Source organism: Mustelus asterias, chromosome 26 (assembly GCF_964213995.1).
Source record: "Mustelus asterias chromosome 26, sMusAst1.hap1.1, whole genome shotgun sequence".
NCBI classification, from domain to species: Eukaryota; Metazoa; Chordata; class Chondrichthyes; order Carcharhiniformes; family Triakidae; genus Mustelus; species Mustelus asterias.
In genome coordinates this window covers 4,886,987-4,907,551 of record NC_135826.1, presented here as the reverse complement: position 1 = coordinate 4,907,551, position 20,565 = coordinate 4,886,987, and the positions used below count along the sequence as shown (strand labels likewise).

General features: G+C 38.7%; 1 protein-coding gene across 1 annotated transcript in view; it reads right to left on the bottom strand.

Annotated features, from left to right (window-relative positions):
• The window catches only part of arid3a (AT-rich interactive domain 3A), a 102,398-nt gene extending 82,113 nt beyond the window's left edge, over window positions 1-20,285 (bottom strand). The window contains exon 1 of the mRNA XM_078198092.1: window positions 19,367-20,285. Within this exon, the coding sequence (XP_078054218.1) occupies window positions 19,367-20,092 (726 nt within the window). The 5' untranslated portion in view covers window positions 20,093-20,285. The remainder of the gene's footprint in view (window positions 1-19,366) is intronic.
• Window positions 20,286-20,565: the final 280 nt, after the last annotated feature.

Genomic DNA, 20,565 nt, shown 5'->3' with positions numbered 1-20,565 from the left:
AGTTTCGATAAAATTAATCTAAATCCAAAAACAGAATCTTCGCTTTTACAAGATACCAGTACCCAATTAAAACCACCTGCAGGGAGGTTCATTTTGTCCTGATCTAGTCGCACCACTTCATCAAGTTTCAGTTTGAAAGGCTGGAAGCCATTTATAGGGTTTACCAACTCGTCAGTTAAGGACACAGCTGCATTTCAGAACCTATATTCTACACCTGCCCTCCCCCCCCACCAAAGAAATCCCATTCCTTTGATACCTTTAGAATTTTAAATGTGTAGAAGATGCATTTAGCACGCAAGTAACCTCAACCTGATAGCATTTTGAATACAAAACAATGAGTAGCAATTTAATGGCTATTCTCTTCAGTTTTATGAAACAATAAGTGTATAGTACAGTTGGGGAAAATCTTATACAACAATTTAAAAAGTTGTACAAGATTAAAACATGGCTGCCCTCGAAAGTCATTATACACAGTATGATTTAAATGTTCTAAGACTAGAACTATACTCTCAACACATGAAATTCGAGTCAACTCCAAACAATTCTACATGCAATTATGTGCTTACATAAGGCAATGTTTGCCCTACTTATTTCTAATTGATTGCCTTCAATAGTGATTGATATTAAGCTTACTTAAGCAGTGTTAATGTTTATAGGGAAAGTGATGGTTACACAAACAAGGGTTAAATGGAATATTTACTTTTGTGATTTTCCATGTTAGATGAATTTCAACTTACATTTTGTATTACATTAGAATTTAAAGGTATTATTTGAAACTATATTTGGCATTGTATATTGAAGCATCAATTACAGTTCAGGTAATCAGAAGATAATTTGTCTCTAATTGCCCTCATGTATATCCTAGAAACTAGCTGTGAAAATTACCGACAGAAAACTCCCAGTTGATGTGTGGTCTGCCAAAGCTACAGCAATGGTCAACATTTTAATATATTCTACTTACTGGTCAGTTGTTTGGGGGTAAATCTTACCGGTGGAAATGCAAGGCAGTCAAACTTAAACCAAAGAATTTTTTTTTTTCTGTATTATAAACACAACTTCAACATCTATGCTGCAATGATGATGCTAATGCACTTTACAAGAGAAAAATCAATGGAAGAATTAATTTGCATTTAATCTATCCTGACCCACAATTGTCCTCTATCAGCTGCCCTCCCTTTACTATCAACAAGATTGCGAAGGAACTAAAATACAAAAATAGGTAATAGAGCCCATAGTAGGAGCCCAATAGCCAATCTACAAGTTAATGCTTACGCACAACTGTACTCGTCACAAGGTGCGTTGCTTTTCTTCATTGGTTTAAACACATTTATTCTTATAGCAGAGGGCACTCTCAAATATCATGCAGTTTAGGATGATTTACCTCATTCCTTAGAGAAAACCAGGATTATTAGATTTACCCACATATGAAAAATTTCATTTTAACTTTAAATTTTATTGCTTATGCAGTTACTATTAAAAGACAAACAGTGAAATTTTGCTTCAAGTGAGAGAGTTTATAGTGAAATAAAAGGTCCAGCCTATATGATTTCAGTTGCATACCAAACCATACATGGTTTACTCCTAATCCCCCATAAACAGTCTAACAAACTATTGTCATATTAAGCAACTATAAAAAAAATCAAAAATGTTTTGCAAGGGAAGAGCATCAGTATCACCATAAAAATGTAATTAGTAACAAACATGGATCTAATTGTTTTATTTTAGTGAATTCATTAGGTGACTAGAATTAGCTTTAAACACACCGTGTAAGAGTAATTTTCAAAACAGCTTGCTGGACCTTCAAACTCTTGCTACCTCCTTCAATGCAAAACTCATTTCAGTGTAATATGATCTGACTAATCTGAATAACCCTCAACTCAACATAATAATACTTGTTCTGCTACGTCAATTCCCTACTGTGTTTCTCAATAACTGCAAGATTATTGACATTAACCTGACCAGGCCCTTTAAGCTACCAATTCCCTATCTTCCTATGTATACGCCTGCAGCATGAAAAAAACATAAGACCATAAGACTTAGGAGCAAAATTAGCCATCGGCCCATCAAGTCTGCTCCACCATTCAATCATGGCTGATGTTTTCCTCATCCCCATTCTCCTGCCTTTTCCCCATAACCCCGATCCCCTTATTAATCAAAAACCTATCTGTCTTAAAGACACTCAATGATCTGATCTCCACAGCCTTCTGCCGCAAAGAGTTCCACAGATTCACTACTCTGGCTGAAGAAATTCCTCCTCATCTCCGTTTTAAAGGATCATCCTTTCAGCCTGAGGTTGTGTCCCCCTACTAATGGAAACATCCTCTCCACATCCACTCTATCCAGGCCTCGCAGTATCCTATAAGTTTCAATAAGATTCCCCCCTCATCCTTCTAAGCTCCAACGAGTACAGACCCAGAGTCCGCAACCGTTCTTCATATGACAAGCTCTTCATTCCAGGGATCATTCTTGTGAACCTCCTCTGGACTCTTTCCAAGGTCAGCGCATTCTTCCTTAGATATGGGGCCCAAAACTGCTCACAATACTCCAAATGGAGTCTGACCAGAGCCTTAAACAGCCTCAGAAGTACAGCCCTGATGTTGTATTCTAGCCCTTTCGACATGAATGCTAACATTGCATTTGCCTTCCTAATTGCAGACTGAACCTGCACGTTAAGAAATATTTCCATTCAGTATATTAGAGATTTGCATAAATTAGCCAGCCACGTATCTAATGTAGTATCTCTAATTTTGCAATTTCCATGCAACATTCTCTGCTATGCTTGTTCCTTTTTTCAAATTGATCATCTGAAATACTAATGGAGGCAGGGAAGCAAACTAATCTATATCACATGATCTTTACTGTAATATTATGAACTAAATACTTCTTACTAATAAGTGGCTAACAATAATACCGCTATTGTTCAAATAACTCCCTATGAGCCCTGGAAAAGTTTTAAAATTAAAGAGATTTTATTGTATACTAGCCAACAGTCAATTTCCACTCAATTAATTTTGCTCAATATAAGGAAGTCCATCATTCTTCACAGCTAACCCATCATTACAAGTCTTTGAAGAGAGGAACTTAATCATATTCGCACATTGATAGAGAACAAAGGCAGATTTTCTCCAAATGTCTCACAAACAAGTACTGTGAACTCTGGAAATATAATCCCCTTGCTTTAACATGCTTCTAAATGCACTAAATTATACATGTCAACTTTTTCTGCTGGCTTCCACCGTAGATGGTACCAGCTGTTTTCTTGCTCAACCATTCCAATCATAAAAATAGACACTCACAGCTTGCAGCATTTTCTCAAGCGTCCCAATCATAATATTTATTAGGTCACAAATATAAAAGTTTGAATGAAGGTTGATCGCTATCCATACTGTTGGTATGAAAATGAAGGGGAAAAACAACTGCTTGTCTTCATTTTAATCACAAAACCAGAATCTCTCAATACACAAAGCCCACGTTCCCGTCAATCTTTTATTGATCAGGATTGTCACCAGGCTCATTCACGACTACCAGCCGAATAGAAAACAAAACTTAAACCAAGTATTTTGGCATTTTGCCAATATATTTGTAAAACCACTTTAGGAACTGTTTTAGCTCTGAAAATGGAAGAAACACATCTATGGGCCTTTATGCTGGCAAGTCCTTATCCTATCAGTGGACTTTTACATCCATGATCGTTTGGACAGATGTGTAGATGCTGCCTCGTTTAAATCATTTAACATCTCCAATAGGGTTAAGTAGGTCTGTGTTCTTGCACCAAGTATTTCAGTAGTAATAAATGTTGTTACAATAGATCAGAATGTGAAGGTTCCCATCGGATTTGGTACATCTGGGAAGCTCTTCAAATTGAGCAGGCAGCACAGTTCAACCATGGTCTACAAGATTTGCAGATTTCTAGCAAACCCAAACTATCCAAAATTAAATCGTAAGCTTTTCTACAGCCCTTTCTTCTTTTGACAATCTTAAAGCTTTTAAAATCCAAATACAACATCACCTAATCATAGTTTTCTGACTTATGTTTTACTGATGTCCTCTGTTGTGTGACTTGGCCTTGTATCTTACAACTGTTTGACAGTACAGTCATTGATTTGCAGTCACCAATACACTTAAAAAAACACTGCAAGCTGTGTAAGCATGTGTATAAATACATGCCATGTGCCATTCATGGCCTCAAGCTCAGTTTTTGAAATGGCACATAGGAGATTTACCAGAATGTTTTCAAACCTGTGGACTTTAGCTACAAGATTAGGCTGGTGAAGTTGGGAATGTTCTCCTTGCAGCAAAATAAATTTGATAGATGTGTACAAGACTATGACAGATTTAGATACAAGAGACAAAGAAAAGGATAGACAATATTGATTTATGCTTCTAGGAAGGATGTGAAGATCTTTCCTTACACAACAAGCAACAATGACTTGAAACTCATTGCCTACAAAGGTGATGTAAGTGGAGATAATCAATAATTTAAAACAGGGCTTGCAGGGCTACAGGGTAGAATAGGTGAATAGGAATTACAGGATTGCTCTAATGCATGGCTGTCCAACCTTTTTGCGTGGGAAGCCATATTTCAACTTTTTTCTCACTTAAGGGGCTGATGCAAGATAAGGTTTGGCACACCATTAAACATGAATATCAAGATAAAAACAAGTCAAAGCAACAATTTTGATTTAGAAGAGTAATTAATAATAATGACCAGTAAAAAGTGCCAAGCAGCAAAGATAACCAATAAAACCATTTTTGTTTATGAGGCAGAGCAAGAGAGACCAAATTGCCCCAAATCCTGGTCAGCAGAAAAGGGGTGGGGAATGAGGCCAAGCTAAGGAGTTTGATTTAACTAACTCTGACTTTGTGTTCGCCTCTAGTGGCACACACACTATGCTGGCCTTGACGGAAATCATATGAAAGTGGGGTTTGGAAGTGGGTTGCCTTTCAGCCTGGGTTTTCCTCCTCAATGGCCTTTGTAAATAGGAAGCTATGGAGAGACGCAATTTCTCACTTGGCTCTGTCAGAGACTCCAGCTTCACCAGGTAGGTGCTGTTGCTATGACTCTGCTGTTCCTCATGGCTTCCAACCGCTCTGCCATCTCAACCTCTGTACCTCTTTTGGGGGCCAGCACCTGTGTAGGAGAGCAAGAGAGAGAGCATGGCCAAAGGTAGAGACAGCACACTCTGCGGCACAGTGTTAGCACTACTGCCTCAGTTCCAGGGATTTGGGCTCAATTCCCGTCTTGGGTGATTGTGCAAACTCCACACATTCTTCTCATGTCTGCGTGGATTTCCTCCGGGTGTTCTAGTTTCCTCCCACACTCCAAAGATGTGGTTAGGTGGATGGGCCAAGCTAAATTGCCCCTTAGGTGTCCCAAGATATGCAAGTTAGATCGATTGGCCATGGTAAATGTGTGGGGTTACAGGGATAGGGTGGGGGAGGGGGCCTGGGAAAGATACTCAGAGTCAGTGCAGACTTGATGGGCCAAGTGGCCTCTTCTACACTGTGGGGACTCTATGATTCGCTATATTCACTGCTTGCTGCTCCTCTTGTCAGAGGCTGTTTCCCTCAATTTCTTGCTGATCAGCTCGCCAGTGAGCTAATCAGCAGCAAACACAGGAAACAAATGGTGAGAGATTCGAGGAGTAGATTCTCGCAGATCTTTCAATTAACTTACCCAAACTTTGAACAGCGAGGCCATGGGTCAGATTGTGGCCCACAGGCAGTATACTGGGAAAGCCTACTCTACAGTGAGCGGACAGAGTTGATGGTCTAAATGGCCTGTTTATGTATCCGAATGACTATGATATGGCAAGCAGTTCAGTTGAACTTATATTTATCCACTGGTCTGTTATGTTTTACTTTCACAAGCCTGAAGGTTTAAAAGCTAGTGTTCCTACTTCTATTGCCTCATTTCTGAATTAATCCTACTCAAGTACATAGTTATATATCATTTAGTAGATACCAATGAAACTTAAAATAAAATTAATGGGGTCATTCATTTAAACTTAGTATATGTGATGTTCTAGCTTCCATGGCCAGGTGCCCCAGAAAGACAAGGAAAGTTCAACAACTGCATCCACCTGGGTCAGGATTTTTCAGCTTCAATTGGTATTGATTTATGCTCACTCTGCATCATGAAAGCTTGCTTGAAGTATCCAGCGAATGGGTCAACTCTTTAAACAAATGCATGTGTTGTATAGGTACATGAAGAGAGTTCATTTCTTTTTATTTTCTCTATTTGACTGGGAACAACAAATGATTAGCGATTATGGCAATACCTTTAACTGTTTCAATGTAGAAAGCCATATTAACCTCATTCACAATATGCAAATAGGGCAGTGAACATTTCATGTTATTACACAAATGTTAGCTTTAACAAATGCTCTGGACATGGTACAACGCTGACAGAAAGCCAGATATTGGACACTTTATTGCAATAGCCAGCAGAAAACTATTTTAAAAATAAGTATAAGAGCTATACCATTTACTCCTAGAACACATCACATTTTTACAACTACTAGATTGTAAACAATAGCATGTTTGATAAATTTCTTTGGATTTAGTAATTTTTGATGCTGGTATTTAATTTGAATATCATAATTACCTGGACATTCTGAAGTCTTTTTTGTTCAATTCTAATTGATATTGTTCCTCAGTTGTTTAATTTCAACAGGCATAAGATATTGCCCCACTTAATTGGAGGAAAGCAGTTTAAAAAAAACCTTTTCTTTCAATGATTTTATATTCCCTGAAATTATGTGGTTCTCCCTCATTGCACCAAAAGGCACGATGTAAATGCAAGTTTTTCTTTTAACCAGGCCATTCAGATGTAATTTTTTCCATTTCATAGTAAAATTATTATAATTACAACTGTGTAACTTAAGAATTTATCAGTAAAACGAAGGAAATAGTCGATTTCAGGGAGCGAAGTGGAGGACATGCCCCTGTCTACATCAACAGGGATGAATTGGAAATGGTCGCGAACTTCAAGTTTCTAGGTGTCCAGATCACCAACAACCTGTCCTGGTCCCTCCATGCCGGTGCTGTAGTTAAGAAAGCCCACCAATATCTCTACTTTCTCAGGAGACTATGGAAGTTTAGCATGTCCGCTACGATTCTCACTAACTTCTACAGATGCACCACAGAAAGCATCCTTTCTGGTTGTATCACAGCTTGGTGTGGCTCCTGCTCTGGCCAAGGCCACAAGAAACTACAAAGGATCATAAACGAAGCCCAGTCCATCACTCAAACCAGCCTCTCATCCACTGTCTACATTTCCCATTGCCTCGAAAAAACAGCCAACACAATTAAGCACCCTGGACATTCTCTCTTCCACTTTCTTGTGTCGGGAAAATTATCCAATAGTTTGAGGTCACATACCAACCGACTCAAGAACAGCTTCTTCCCTGCTGCCATCAGACTTTTGAATGGACCTATTAAGGTCCATATTAAGTTATCTTTCTCTACACCATAGCTATGACTGTAACACTATATTCTGCACCCTCTCCTGTCCTTCTTTATGAACAGTATGCTTTGTCTGTATGGCACGCAAGAAACAATACTTTTCACTGTATAGTAATACATGACAATAAAAAATCAAATGCTTTTTAAACATGCTTGTCCTGATACATAATCAATTCCATTAAACAGACAATTTACATTTAATCAGGATTCAACACAAGTGTTTTTTCACCTTTTTGTTCAGTGATGAGGGAAAAGAATCACTTTCTTCTGATGTAGATCAATTGGTATTACTATCCACGTAACAAAGTTGTACGGTCAAGTCTCACTAGACTTCAGTGCAAAAGTCTATCCTGGCCAATGTGTATTCCACTGTTTGGAGGTTTCTTTGCAATAACTGGCTGCCGCATTTCTTGCATTACAACAGCTATTATATTTTTAAAATGCTTAATTGGCTTTAAAACACTTTGGGATGTCCAGAGATCACGAAAAGTGCTATATAAATGCAGTCTTTTTAATTAAGGATCACCTATATAATTCTGAAGTGTGTTCATATTTATCTAGAAGAAAGTGACTGAGAAAATGCCCAGAAGCAGCACTGAAGATTTCTGGTATAGTCCTGAAAATATTTTAAATAACTTTTTAGTTAATGTGATGGTTCAATCAAAGCAGCAATCGGTTCTGTGAAGTCTTTGAGCAAGGGCAGTTGTCCATGAAATCATCACTGATGCTCAACAGTTATTAACAATCTCAGTGGAAGATGGAAATAATAAGCAGAGTAAAGAATCAACAAAGATTAAGAAAATTAAATATGCTCTTGAATTTGCAAGGGGTTATGCAATGAAGAGGATATAAAACAGAAATTTCAAGCTCAGAACAAAACTTGTGAAAATTTCAATAGTAACAATGGGGTTACAGATTTTTTTAAAAACCCAGATAAAGCTACAATTATTGTAAACATGATTTTTCATGGATTTCCTTACCCATCACACTTCTGTGTCACACAAAGAATATTGTAAAGAAATAAAGGAACTCTACAGAATTCCAAAATGCCCAAGCCAGCACAGGATGTCTATATTCTTATTAGGTTACTGAGGGTTTACATAACAAACTTTACAGGCTAACACTTTAGCAACAGAATAATATATTGTGCTTTTGATACATGCCTTACCATGACCAGTACCACTGGAAATTCATTATCACATAAATGGTACACATGCACAATTTTTATTAAGTATAAACTATGGATGGCACTCATACTTCCCCCATTTAATTTGGCTCCCTTAATCAAGCACTACCAATCAGAAAATTCCTACAAATGATCTTCCCCAGTGGGATGTAAGAATTTACTTCTTTTACAAATGGAGTTCAAGCTTCCTTCAACAAATGAGTATATTTTCCACATTTTAATTAAAAATGAAACTTATAATAGTTTATATAGACTCCAAATCCAAGCATGTCATTGACAATTCATAAACTATTGTCATTTTTCTGGTATTATGTCTTAGAAATGTATTTTCGAACCAGGAATGGATTTTATATTTCATTTTCCTATGCTTTTTAAAATATGTTACAGAGTGTGACACGACTTTGAAATTATAAATTTATAATAGGTTGCATTTTAAATTAGGAAAGTTACTTGGTACTCAAACTCATGTAAAAGGTCATACTATTCGGGCTGTACTTCCCATAGAATATGCTAAAGGACTATTAACTCCTACTTAGTTCCGTTTGAAGGACTGTTCCTATCCAATAATAGGTTCATTGAAATTAAGTGAGGACAAGGATTTCTACTTGTCAGGGCCCCCAGCTAAAGACAAACGGTGCTGGAAAAAATGAAAGGACAGGGCTTAAAATTCTTTACCAAAAATCAGAGTTGCAGCTGCCTGGTGATGAGTGGAATTTTGTGTGGACTCAAAATCGGTTTGGTTGCCATTCTATTTGCTCAATCTCATGTATTTGGACACTTGAAGGTAGGCTGACAACTCTCTCTCTCTCTCTTAAAGGTGCAGCCTGAAAATATAGATAGATGACAGGATGTCCTTTAAAACTCAGATGCTTTAAAATAAAACAGCAGGGAATGTTGATAAAGGTTGAAATGGTTAAAAGATAAACTGAAGTTTTGATGAATTTGATAGAATTTTGGATAGTTTTTCTTGTATGTGCAGCAATTAGAATTTTCTTTTTTGGAATTTTGCTTCTAGGGCCTCAGCTGCACCACAAATCTTAAGGTGGTAAGAGAGGTTAAAGGCTTTATAAATAGAGACACAGAATATAAAAGCCATGAGGTTATGATAAAGTTATATAAGGCACTTATTCAGCCCAGTTGAAATAGGGCATCCATGAAATGAGGAAATACTTTTAAGAACAAGTGGTTAGGATTTTGAAAGGACAGTCTGATAATGTGGTGAATATAGATTCAAAGGAGCCTTCACAAGGCTTTGAAGAATGGGAAAAATAGCAGGGGACTGAACTGGATTGTTCTTCAACAGAGCTGGTGCAGACTCAATGGGCCCCTTTCTGTGTGGTAACCATTCTATTATTAATATTTTCGGTGATACAGGCACATTTGTTTCACACTTTGTTGGGACAACCAAAACTCTTGACAACTTCCCTAGCAGCTGACAAGACTAATAACAGGGTCAAAATATCTGCAGCTTTAACAAATCTTCACAGGAGGTCTTGTGGTACAGTGGTGGATCCCTACCTCTGGACCAGAAGCCCTGGGTTCAAGTTTAATGGCAGGACTTGTTGATCATGGAAGGAGCATTCATATTGCAGTTCAACAGGCTGATAATCAGCTCATGAATTCTTCCACCACTTCCCCACCATCCTCAAAAGGGAAAGTGTGTGAACATACACTAATAATAATTTTTAAAAACATACCTAGGTTCTGACAACCTTGCTCATTCCTTTGACGGCACTTTCCAAACCTACAACCTGAAGCATCTGGAAGGACAAGGGCAACAGATTGGAATTGCACCACCTGCAAATTCCCTCCAAGCCACACACCATCCTGACTTGGAAGAAAAATTGCCATTCCTTCACTGTACCAATATTCTGGAACTCCCCTCCTAACAGCATTGTGGGTGTACCTTTACCACATGAATTACAGCAGTTCAAAAGGGTGATTCACTACCACCTTCAAGGGCAATTAGGGATGAGCAACAAATGCCTGGATGATGCCCAAATTGCATGAAAGAGAAAAAAGATTGCGATCAAAGGGAGACAGTTTCTCTCTGAATGCACAATGTAGTGTTCAGTTACTATAATGCCCTAACCTTATAGAAACAGATCATCCAACACCACTATCAAAACCATAAAATGGATATATAAAAGGGGTGTTTATCAATTTTTAAAAAACTTATCCTGACCAGAAATATAGTAGATCAGTTTCGATATTTAAATGCTGGACAGACTTTGGATTTAAAGAGATTTAAGAGTTGTTAAAATAACAAACCAATATAACTGGCAACAGCTGTAGCTACATGGTTCAAGGAGTTCAATGTGTCAGAGAGATAGTGGGACCATAAATATTGGCAGAAGAAGAGAGTCAACAGTGCTATCAAGCTGCATTTATTCAGCAAAAACTGCTCACTGATGCTCATCCTTCCATGATCAACAAGTCCTGCCACTGGCCACAAACGTTACAGTTTTGATACAACCATGGCCAAAGAGCTGAATTCTAGAACTGAAATGAGACTGACTACCTTTGTCTACAAAACAGCTTTTGTAGAAGCGTGGCATTGAAGTGTCATTGTAAAACTGAAGTCAATGGGAAGGTGTCCACTGGTTGTAGTCATAAATTGCACAAAATATGATGGTTGTATATCACTAAGGACCAACCACCTTCAGCTGCTTCAAGAGTTTCCCTCCATCATAAGAGGGGATGTTCATTAATGATTGCAGTGTTCAGTACCATTCACAACTCCTGAGATATTGAAGCAGTCCATGTCCACATGCATCAAGAGTTGGACAACATTCAGGCTTGTGCAAGTAATATCTGTGCTGATTCTCAAAGGCTGCCCACCAACTATAAAGACACAGCTCAGGGATGTGATAGTCTTCACTTGTCTGGATGAGTGTAGCTCCAACAACACTCAAGCAGCTCAAATCCAACCAGGACAAAGCAACCAGCTTAATTAGCATCCCATACACTACCTTCAACATTCACCCCACCACCAATGCAGTGTACTATCTACAACTTGCAAAACACGAAGGCTCCTTCCAGACCAGCGACTCTACCACTTAGAAGGACAAGGACAGCACTCATGGGAACACCATCACCTGCAAGCTCCCCTCCAATTCACACACCATCCAAGCTTCTCCTTCACTGTCACTGGGTCAAAATCTTGGAATTCCCTTCCTAATAGCACACTTGGAGGGACTGCAGCAGTTCAAGGTGGTAGATCACCACCACCTTCTCAAGAACAAGTAGGGATAGGCAATAAAGATTGGCCTTGCCAACTTCGCATCCCATGAACAAAGCTGAAAAACAAAGAGTAGAATCAAAGACAAGCTCAACGGTAGCTTTTTGTCATATTTATAAAAGGCATGAAGAAACTGTATCTTTGAGCAAGTGAGAAAACAGGATTTTCAAAGGCCCATTGAAAGCCACAAAGAGGTTCAAAAGGTAAAGGTTCAGCCACTGCACTTTGAAAGGACTGGACAATTTGGCAGAGGAGCAATCTGGAGAAAGTTAATACCAAAAGAAAAAGTGGGCAGCATTGGATGATTAGTGGAGGAAGTCATTGATCTGTAAAAGATAGAGTGAGAAAAATCTATTTTGAAGTGAATGGAATGAGTTAAAGGGTTTATTGCAATACAAAGAGCAATTGAGAGGTATAAAACTCTGAATATAGCTTCAGGACGATGACATGGGTGAGGAGTGTTAAAATGTTGAATGCTGACTCAAATAGAATAAACAGCAGACAAATGTAGACAGAAGATTGAATTATCTCCCTAATCATCAATAGCGAAATGCAAATTTCACCTTATTTTCTGAACTCCGAAAACATCCACATATGGTACATGTTTCTAACTTCATTAAAATGCAAATAAAGAATGATTTGGCGACCTCAAAAGAAAAAGAACTTCTGACTTCACAAGTTCAAAAGTGTATAGAGTTGGATGGCTGAAGGTTGAGTCAGCTTCATTCATTTGAATAGGAACATTGTATCGTATACACTATAGCTAAAAAAATGTAAAGTTGCATATGTGCACTAGGCACATCAGGTTATGCTGGATATGCCATAAAAGGGCATTTTCATAACAGACTTAAGAATGCAATGATAAGCATACAGTCATTTGGCATCAACCCAAGAATTATAACAAGGGACATTGTTTCCCCAACTAGGCTTGCTTGGTTGAAAGTACTTTACATCGCTTCAGGTATACTTTGAATAAATGGACATTTGCTTGTAAAACATACACGGGGGAATTTTTCCATCCCGCCTGCCACAGGATTCACAATGGGCAGGGGGCGGACCATGCAAAAGGTCTATTGAGCTCGTTCAGGATTTTCCAGTTTTGGGGCGAGCGCAGCCAGAAAATCCTGCCATTTCAAGTTCACTAGTTAACAATGGCAATTTGTTTAGATATATACATCATCCTACATTGTCAGAGAATTTTAAAAATATCCACAATGATCGCAGATAATTCAATAAAATATACAGAGTAACAGAAGTAACAAGATCATCAATGGAATTACTATATCCAAACCATAACTGGCAATCATTTGTTAAGCCATAACTTTCAAAGCAATGGATAATTTGAGTGTTTCATTTTCACATCTTTCGGACATCGTGGTGAAATTCTAATCAGACTACAGTTGGTAGTGTAAGACGGACTGGGGCGGCATGCTGGCGCAGTGGTTAGCACTGCTGCTGGGTTCAGTTCCCGGCTTGGGTCACTGTCTGTGTGGAGTTTGCATGTTCTCCCTGTGTCTGCGTGGGTTTTCTCCGGGTGTTCCCGTTTCCTTCCACAGTCCGAAAGCTGTGCAGGTTAGGTGGATTGGCCATGCTAAATTGCCCCTTCGTGTTAGGGGGACTAGCTAGGGTAAATGCATGGGGCTATGGAGGTAGAGTGGAATTGTGGTCGGTGCAGACTCAATGGGCCGAATGGCCTCTTGCTGCACTGTAGGGATTCTATGACTATTTTCTCTAAGAATTGGGATTCACAATAAATTTGCAAAGGGAAGGAATGGTGGACTAGGAGTAAGATGTCAATCTTAATACTTGAACAAAATGGAACAATGCAGAGAATATTCTTTAAACCAGTATCAATCTTAAAGTACGAAAGGAAAGTGAACCAAAAATTAATCTTTCTCTGAGAGACCTAGAAAGTATGCAGTCACGAAAGAAGAGGGTAGAAAGGAAGATTCACAGAAGGTGATGGAGATAGTTCAAGCTCTAAATACTGGAAGAGCACCAACCAGAAGCCTTTGTTTCTTATTGATAACGTTACTTTTAGCAAATCTAATTGTGGATTAATAGAAGTTTCAAGTAGAGATAAAAATTATGCTTCAAACTGATCAAACCCTCAGTCTTATAGCAGTTTTTTGAGGGACTGCAGAAAGATAGACATGATTGAACCGGGATGCAATTCCAATCTGACTGAAAAAGAGAACAGTCCGGCATGATTCATTTTTTCTTTGATTTGGAAAGTATGATGACTTGCATTTATTTCACGTCTTTTACTAACTTAGGACACACCAAAGCCATGCAAGTACTTTTTAAGTGTAGACACTATTATATTGTAGAAAATGCACAGCTAGTTTGTACAGGCACGCTGTCCAAAGATGAATAATCTACAGGAAATGAAAATTGTAGTAACTCTTGGGACAGCAACCACAATGTTAAAATATAACATTGTCACAATGGACAAAGATCGCAAGTCAGAAAAGTTGTTTAAAAAGGCTAAATTTAAAATAAAATTAGAGAATACCTAAAGCAAATGGATTGGAGGGGGATGCTCACTAATTCGTCAATAAAAGGACAAATGGAACAATGCTGAGCATGTTGGAATAATACATTGCTATGATCACTAAACTTGATCCTAACAATGGAATAAGCAGTAAATTAAAAATTAAAGGCAAAATGGCCTTTCCAAATCTTGCAGGAAAAATGAGTTCACTGTGATATATAAAGAAACATGCAGAAACGTGCAACAACATTGATCAGAGGAGTATGGAAACCGTGAAAAAAAAAGCATAGCTACAGAGCCAAAACATAACTTCAGAATTACAATAAGATAAAGGGCTATTAGCGAAGAGGGCAATAAAAGATGTAACAGACCTGAAACTTAATGCTGAGCATGAAACACTAAAAATATTCTGAATTGATTCTTCAAAGTATTCAGAAGGGAACACAGGAACAATATGTCCATCTCCAAAAATACTACCAAGGCAAGATTCATAACTTCAACACAGATGAGATAAACATCCAAGAGCTGAAAGAGCTTAAAATAAATAATTACCAGGTTTTGATAGCATTTATTCAGCGTGCTGGGGGACAGAGTCACTAAATTTTGAGGGAGTCAACACTGGGGAGCCATTAATAAACTGGAAGCAGGCTAGCTATGGTGCCCATATTCAGAAATTGTAAAATACACACTCCCTCTCATTTTAACTTTGCAAAATTAACTAAACATCAGGTAGAGAAAACTATTCCTATCTTACCACCTCAATTTCTTTAAAAAGATAATGCGAGTAGACTTCTAAAATGCCTTTGATTAAGTTCCACATGAAAGGTTACTATTTATGTACCAAATTGTGGGGTTTGAGAATAAAATCTGGAAGTGGATAAGAAACTGACTGTAGGACCATATGGTATAGCTACAGAACTGAGTAGGATGTACCAAGACTCAGTGTGGGGATCAATATTTTACTTTCATCATTGACTTGGACTCTCACATAAAGTAAACTAGTCAAACTTGCAAAGGACAATCAATGAAATAGGTTTAACAAAATGTGCGAATCGGTAAAACAATACAAAATTAACAGAAAGTACCTTACATAGCGAGGAGAAATAGCAACTCACAAATAGTGTTGAAATAGAGAATCTGGTGAACTGGTGAAGTGTGATGGAGAACATGCCCCTGTCTACATCAATGGGGACAAAGTAGAAATGGTCGAAAGCTTCAAGTTTTTGGGTCTCTAGATCCCCTCATGCCGACACTATAGTTAAGAAAGCCCATCAACACCTCTACTTTCTCAGAAGACTAAGGAAATTTGGCATGGCAGCGACGACTCTCACCAACATTTACAGATGCACCATAGAAAGTATTCTTTCTGGTTGTATCACAGCTTGATATGGCTCCTACTCTGTCCAAGACCGCAAGAAACTACAAAAGATGCTGAATGTAGCCCAATCCATTATGTGATTTTGATTTATTATCATATGTATTGTTTCTTGCGTGCTATACAGACAAAGCATACCGCTCATAGAGAAAGGAATGAGAGTGCGCAGAAGGTAGTGTTACGGTCATAGTTAGGGTGTAGTGAAAGGTAAGTCCATTCAAAAGTCTGACAGCAGTAGGGAAGAAGCTGTTCTTGAGTTGGTTGGTACGTGACCTCAGACTTTTGTACCTTTTTCCTGACAGAAGAGAGAATGCTCGGGGTCCTTAATTATGCTGGCTGCTTTTCCAAGGCAACAGGAAGTGTAGACAGAGTCAATAGATGGGAGGCTGGTTTACGAGATGAACTGGGCTTCGTTCACGACCTCTTGTAGTTTATTGCGGTCTTGGATAGAGCAGGAGCCATACCTAGCTGTGATACAACCAGAAAGGATGTTTTCTATGGTGCATCTGTAAAAGTTGGTGGGAGTCGTAGCTGACATACCAAATTTCCTTAATCTTCTGAGAAAGCAGAGGCGTTGGTGGGCTTTCTTAACTATAGTGTCGGCAGTGGGTACCAGGACAGGTTGTTGGTGACCTGGACACCTAAAATCTTGAAGCTCTCGACCTAGCAAAACTAACAGAATCTGAACTATAGTTAAAATAACAAAATACAAGTCAGAGGAAATTATGTTCAAACTATACAGCACTCTGGTCAGACCACACCTCAACTATAGTGTGCAGCTCTGGTCACTAAGAAACAGGGGAAACACTCAAGCAAGGGGTTCAGCTAGACACCCAAGCTTAACAGGCTAGAAAATGGGCACCCAAGTGGTAACTTTTAAAGACAGTTAAAGGAATGAAAAAGATAAACTGGAATACTACAAATTCAACTGAGATTAGGACAAGAGGACACGAGTGCAGACTAGCTAAAGGCATGACTAATGTCAAAACATCTTTCACACAAAGCATGATCAACATGTGGAACAGTGGCAAAAGCACAAGAAACAATTTTAAAAGTTTGATAAGAGAACTGTAACTTCTTCCCATGTGAATTAATTAAGATCGGCTAAATAGCCAACCTCACTCAAATTCCTTGTGATACTGAACAATAGCCACAGAGCATCAACAACATCCCACACTGCCATTGCACCATATATAACTTCAAAAATAAAAAACTGAACACCTCCATGAGATTACCTACCCTTCAATCATCTAAACTCAAGGAAATGCAACTCTTATGAAGCCTGTTCTCATTATTTAACTTTAGAAAAAATTTCATGCTGCACCCCCCTCAAGTGCCAACATATCTTGAGATGCAGTGTTCTAAACTAATCACAATACTCCAGATATTGATTGACCAAAGATCTTTACAACTGAAGTGTCACTTCCTCCTCTTTGCATTCCAAATCTTGAGATTAAGGCCAACATTTTATTAGTCTTTTTGATTAAAAAAAAATATACTTGCGTCAAACCTTCAATTCAATTTGCTCTTCAATAATTTCTAGTCTCTCATTAGAAGCTAATCTTAGTTCCAAGATTACCATCAGTTCCATGCACATTTATTTTCGTAATACTTTCTAGTATGGAATCCACACCAAATGTCTTCTGGAAGTCCTTAATGGCAACACCAACAGACTGGTCAGAGTTTGTTAGTGACCTCCTCAAGAAAATCAACATGAACTGTTACAAATCCATGACACCTCTCTTTGATCAGTTCATACTTGTTCAAATACTAGTTACTCTGGCCCCAATGATAAATTCAAATAATCCCTCACAACTGGTATTGAACAGACCAAGAAATGTAGTTTCTTGATTTCTTCCTCTCTCCTGTCTTAGATTATGGAGTGATAGGGAACAAATTCAAAGCCAGTCTGGAAATTAGTCAAGTGAAAAAAACATTCCTCAATATTGTCATACAATTTAACTGTATGCTCCTGTTTTCATTTATACTCCATCTGACGAAGGGGCAGCGCTCCGAAAGCTAATGGCATTTGCTACCAAATAAACCTGTTGGACTTTAACCTGGTGTTGTTAAAACTCTTAGTTCATTTATACACTACAGTCCTGACATTTAACTAAAATAACAAAGCTAATGAGTGAATTCAAATGTTCAAATTTCTGGTAAGATTTCAAGTGAGTTTGACAATAATTCAATTGATTTTACGTATTAAATGACAATTCAATTCTCTCTTTAAAATCTCAATTTATCAGCAGTTGTACAATTGCTTGTGATCAACATTCAAATCTCCATTTGGAATCATTACGATGTGAAAAAGTATACATCACAAAACACATTACAGTCTCAATTCATAGACTGCCTAGGTTCACAGTGTTTACCCAGAATTACAGATGCAAATATAATAATTTAACTTAAAGTCCACTGGACACTCTTGAAATCATAACAGAATCAGTCATACTTTTGCTAAAGCTTTTACAACTTGGAGCTAGAAAACAGTGCAAACTGTATTGAATATTTGGCAAGGGTCCACCCTGTATTTACATTCTTGCTGCAGCCATTAAAATAATCTCCTAAACCTTAAATTTATTCCGTAACATTTGCTTAAATGCTGCCAAACATACAAACCACTAAATGGTTTGGACAGTTTCCAAAAAAACCTGGCAAACTCAACTTTTGATCTTTTGCCAAAAACCAACTACTTTTGAAATTTTCTACAGTATGCAGAAACTAAAATTACACAATGCTTCAATATAATTAATAACCCAAGTGGTACAATATTCCCCACTTTCTGCATATAAATATGAAAAATAAATGGATTTTAACAGCATTAATCAAGACAAAACTGACTAATATATAGCACTTACCAAATACACTTCAGCAAAAGGTTTGTTTTGGTTTAAAGGATAAATCAACAACAGGTTTCACAAATAAAGTGGAATGCATTAATCAAATTACCCTAATTACACAACCTAATAGAATTTACGAATAAATCTTCAGCTTGCAAAATTGGAGAAAAAATTATTATTTTAAAAAGATAGTAATTAGCCATACATCTAATTATTTTCACAAAATATTTTTCTCATGATTACCTGCATGACAAGCATTAAAAACCGTTCTTAGTAAATATATCAACTTGTCACCTCAGCAATTATCACGCGCCTAAATATTTTATCTCATAAGTTTCGGCAAACCAAATCATTTGCGCTCATCTTGTGTCCTAAATATTTCATCCAAACAAGGGAAAGAAAGCAGTTGCCATCCAGCATATTACTAAATGCCATCCAGGGATTACATACTGGATGTGGTCGTGTATGCATTTATTGCACAGGCTTAACATTCACCGTCTGGGGCCAAACATAAATTGCCAACTCCTCCTTCTCATTTCCCTTCCCCCGCTTTCAACATTTAAAGATCCATAGCATGCTTATATGGTTAAATTCAAATTAAACACAGCTTTGGATCATTTTATTAATGCAAGAATCTAATTTTGATAATCAAAGTGATTGCTTTTTAAAAAAAAATACACATGTGGAACTAAGACTATAATCGTATGTTGTAATCGAACAAAACACAATTTTTTAAAAAATACATTAATCTTGTAAATACCTGCTTAAACTGTTCCTCATACGTCCACTCGGCCTGATCCTGGATTTGCTGCATCTGCGGGTGTGGCTGATAAGGGAGCCCGGTTACAGGGCGCCGCTGCCCGGGCAGACGATGCACCTCACTGCAGTGGTGTACCCCCGGCTCCTCTTTGATTCCGCTACCCCCTTCCTCGGCCATTTCGTCCTCGAACTCTTCCTCTTCTTCCTCGGCAGCCATGTCTTCCTCGGACCCTAGAGGATCGGGATAGCGCTGCTCCGAAGCCTCCTCCTCTTCCTCGCCCCGCTCCATCTCCTCTCCCCCAGACAAGGCCTCGCTGCTCTCGGAAAGCCTCGGGCTCTCGCCTCGTTCCATCCCCAGTTCCTCTTCGTCGTCTTCTTCTTCTTCCTCCTCCTCCTCGTCGTGGCCGCGTTGGGCCGAAGCGTCAGCCCCCGCGGCGGCCGCCGCTGCTCTCATGGCGGCCAGCGCTGCGGTTTGCTGTGCAGCGATTTGCTGCTGCGCATTTGCCAGGGTCTTGTTGTCGTTGGAAGCCTCGACCGTTGGTCTGCGGGGCTCGCGCTGCTCCATTTGAATTTGCTGCTGCTGTTGCCGGGCCTGGAGCCGCGCGCGCGGAGACTGCTGCTGGTGGTAGTGATGCTGCTCGTGCTGCTGCTGCTGTTGCCGGGCCTCGAGCTCGAGCCGCGCACGCTGCTGCCTCTGCAGGTTTTCCATCACCGCCTGCAACTTCATGGCGCCCCCCTCTCTCTCTCCCTCTGACCGCTGGTAAGTATCCTTTGCTTTCGCTCTGTCAAACTGTTTGCGAGGGGGTGATGTTGATATGGAGTAATAATCAACGAGCGGGTTGACTGACTCAGTCACTACTTAAGAGTCTCTACAACTGGAAGGGGGAGGGGTGTTGGGTCAGAGAGATTCCGCAACTTTTCATATAGATTGGCATTCAGGTGTTCGACTGTCCCTGAGGCGGAAAAAGCCGTTAGAAATAATATTGTAAGACATTTCACATCCGTGGTAGAGATAAATGTTAACCGATTTTTTTTTTTAAATGGCTGGGTGGCAAGGAATTCAACGTCTCTTGGGAAAAGGTACATAATTATATTATGCATCTTGAGATGATTGCCTGTACCACATAACCTTGAAAGCAGTAAACAACACAAATTATAGATGACAGCAAATGTAATAGGGGGAAAAAAACTGCAACTGGT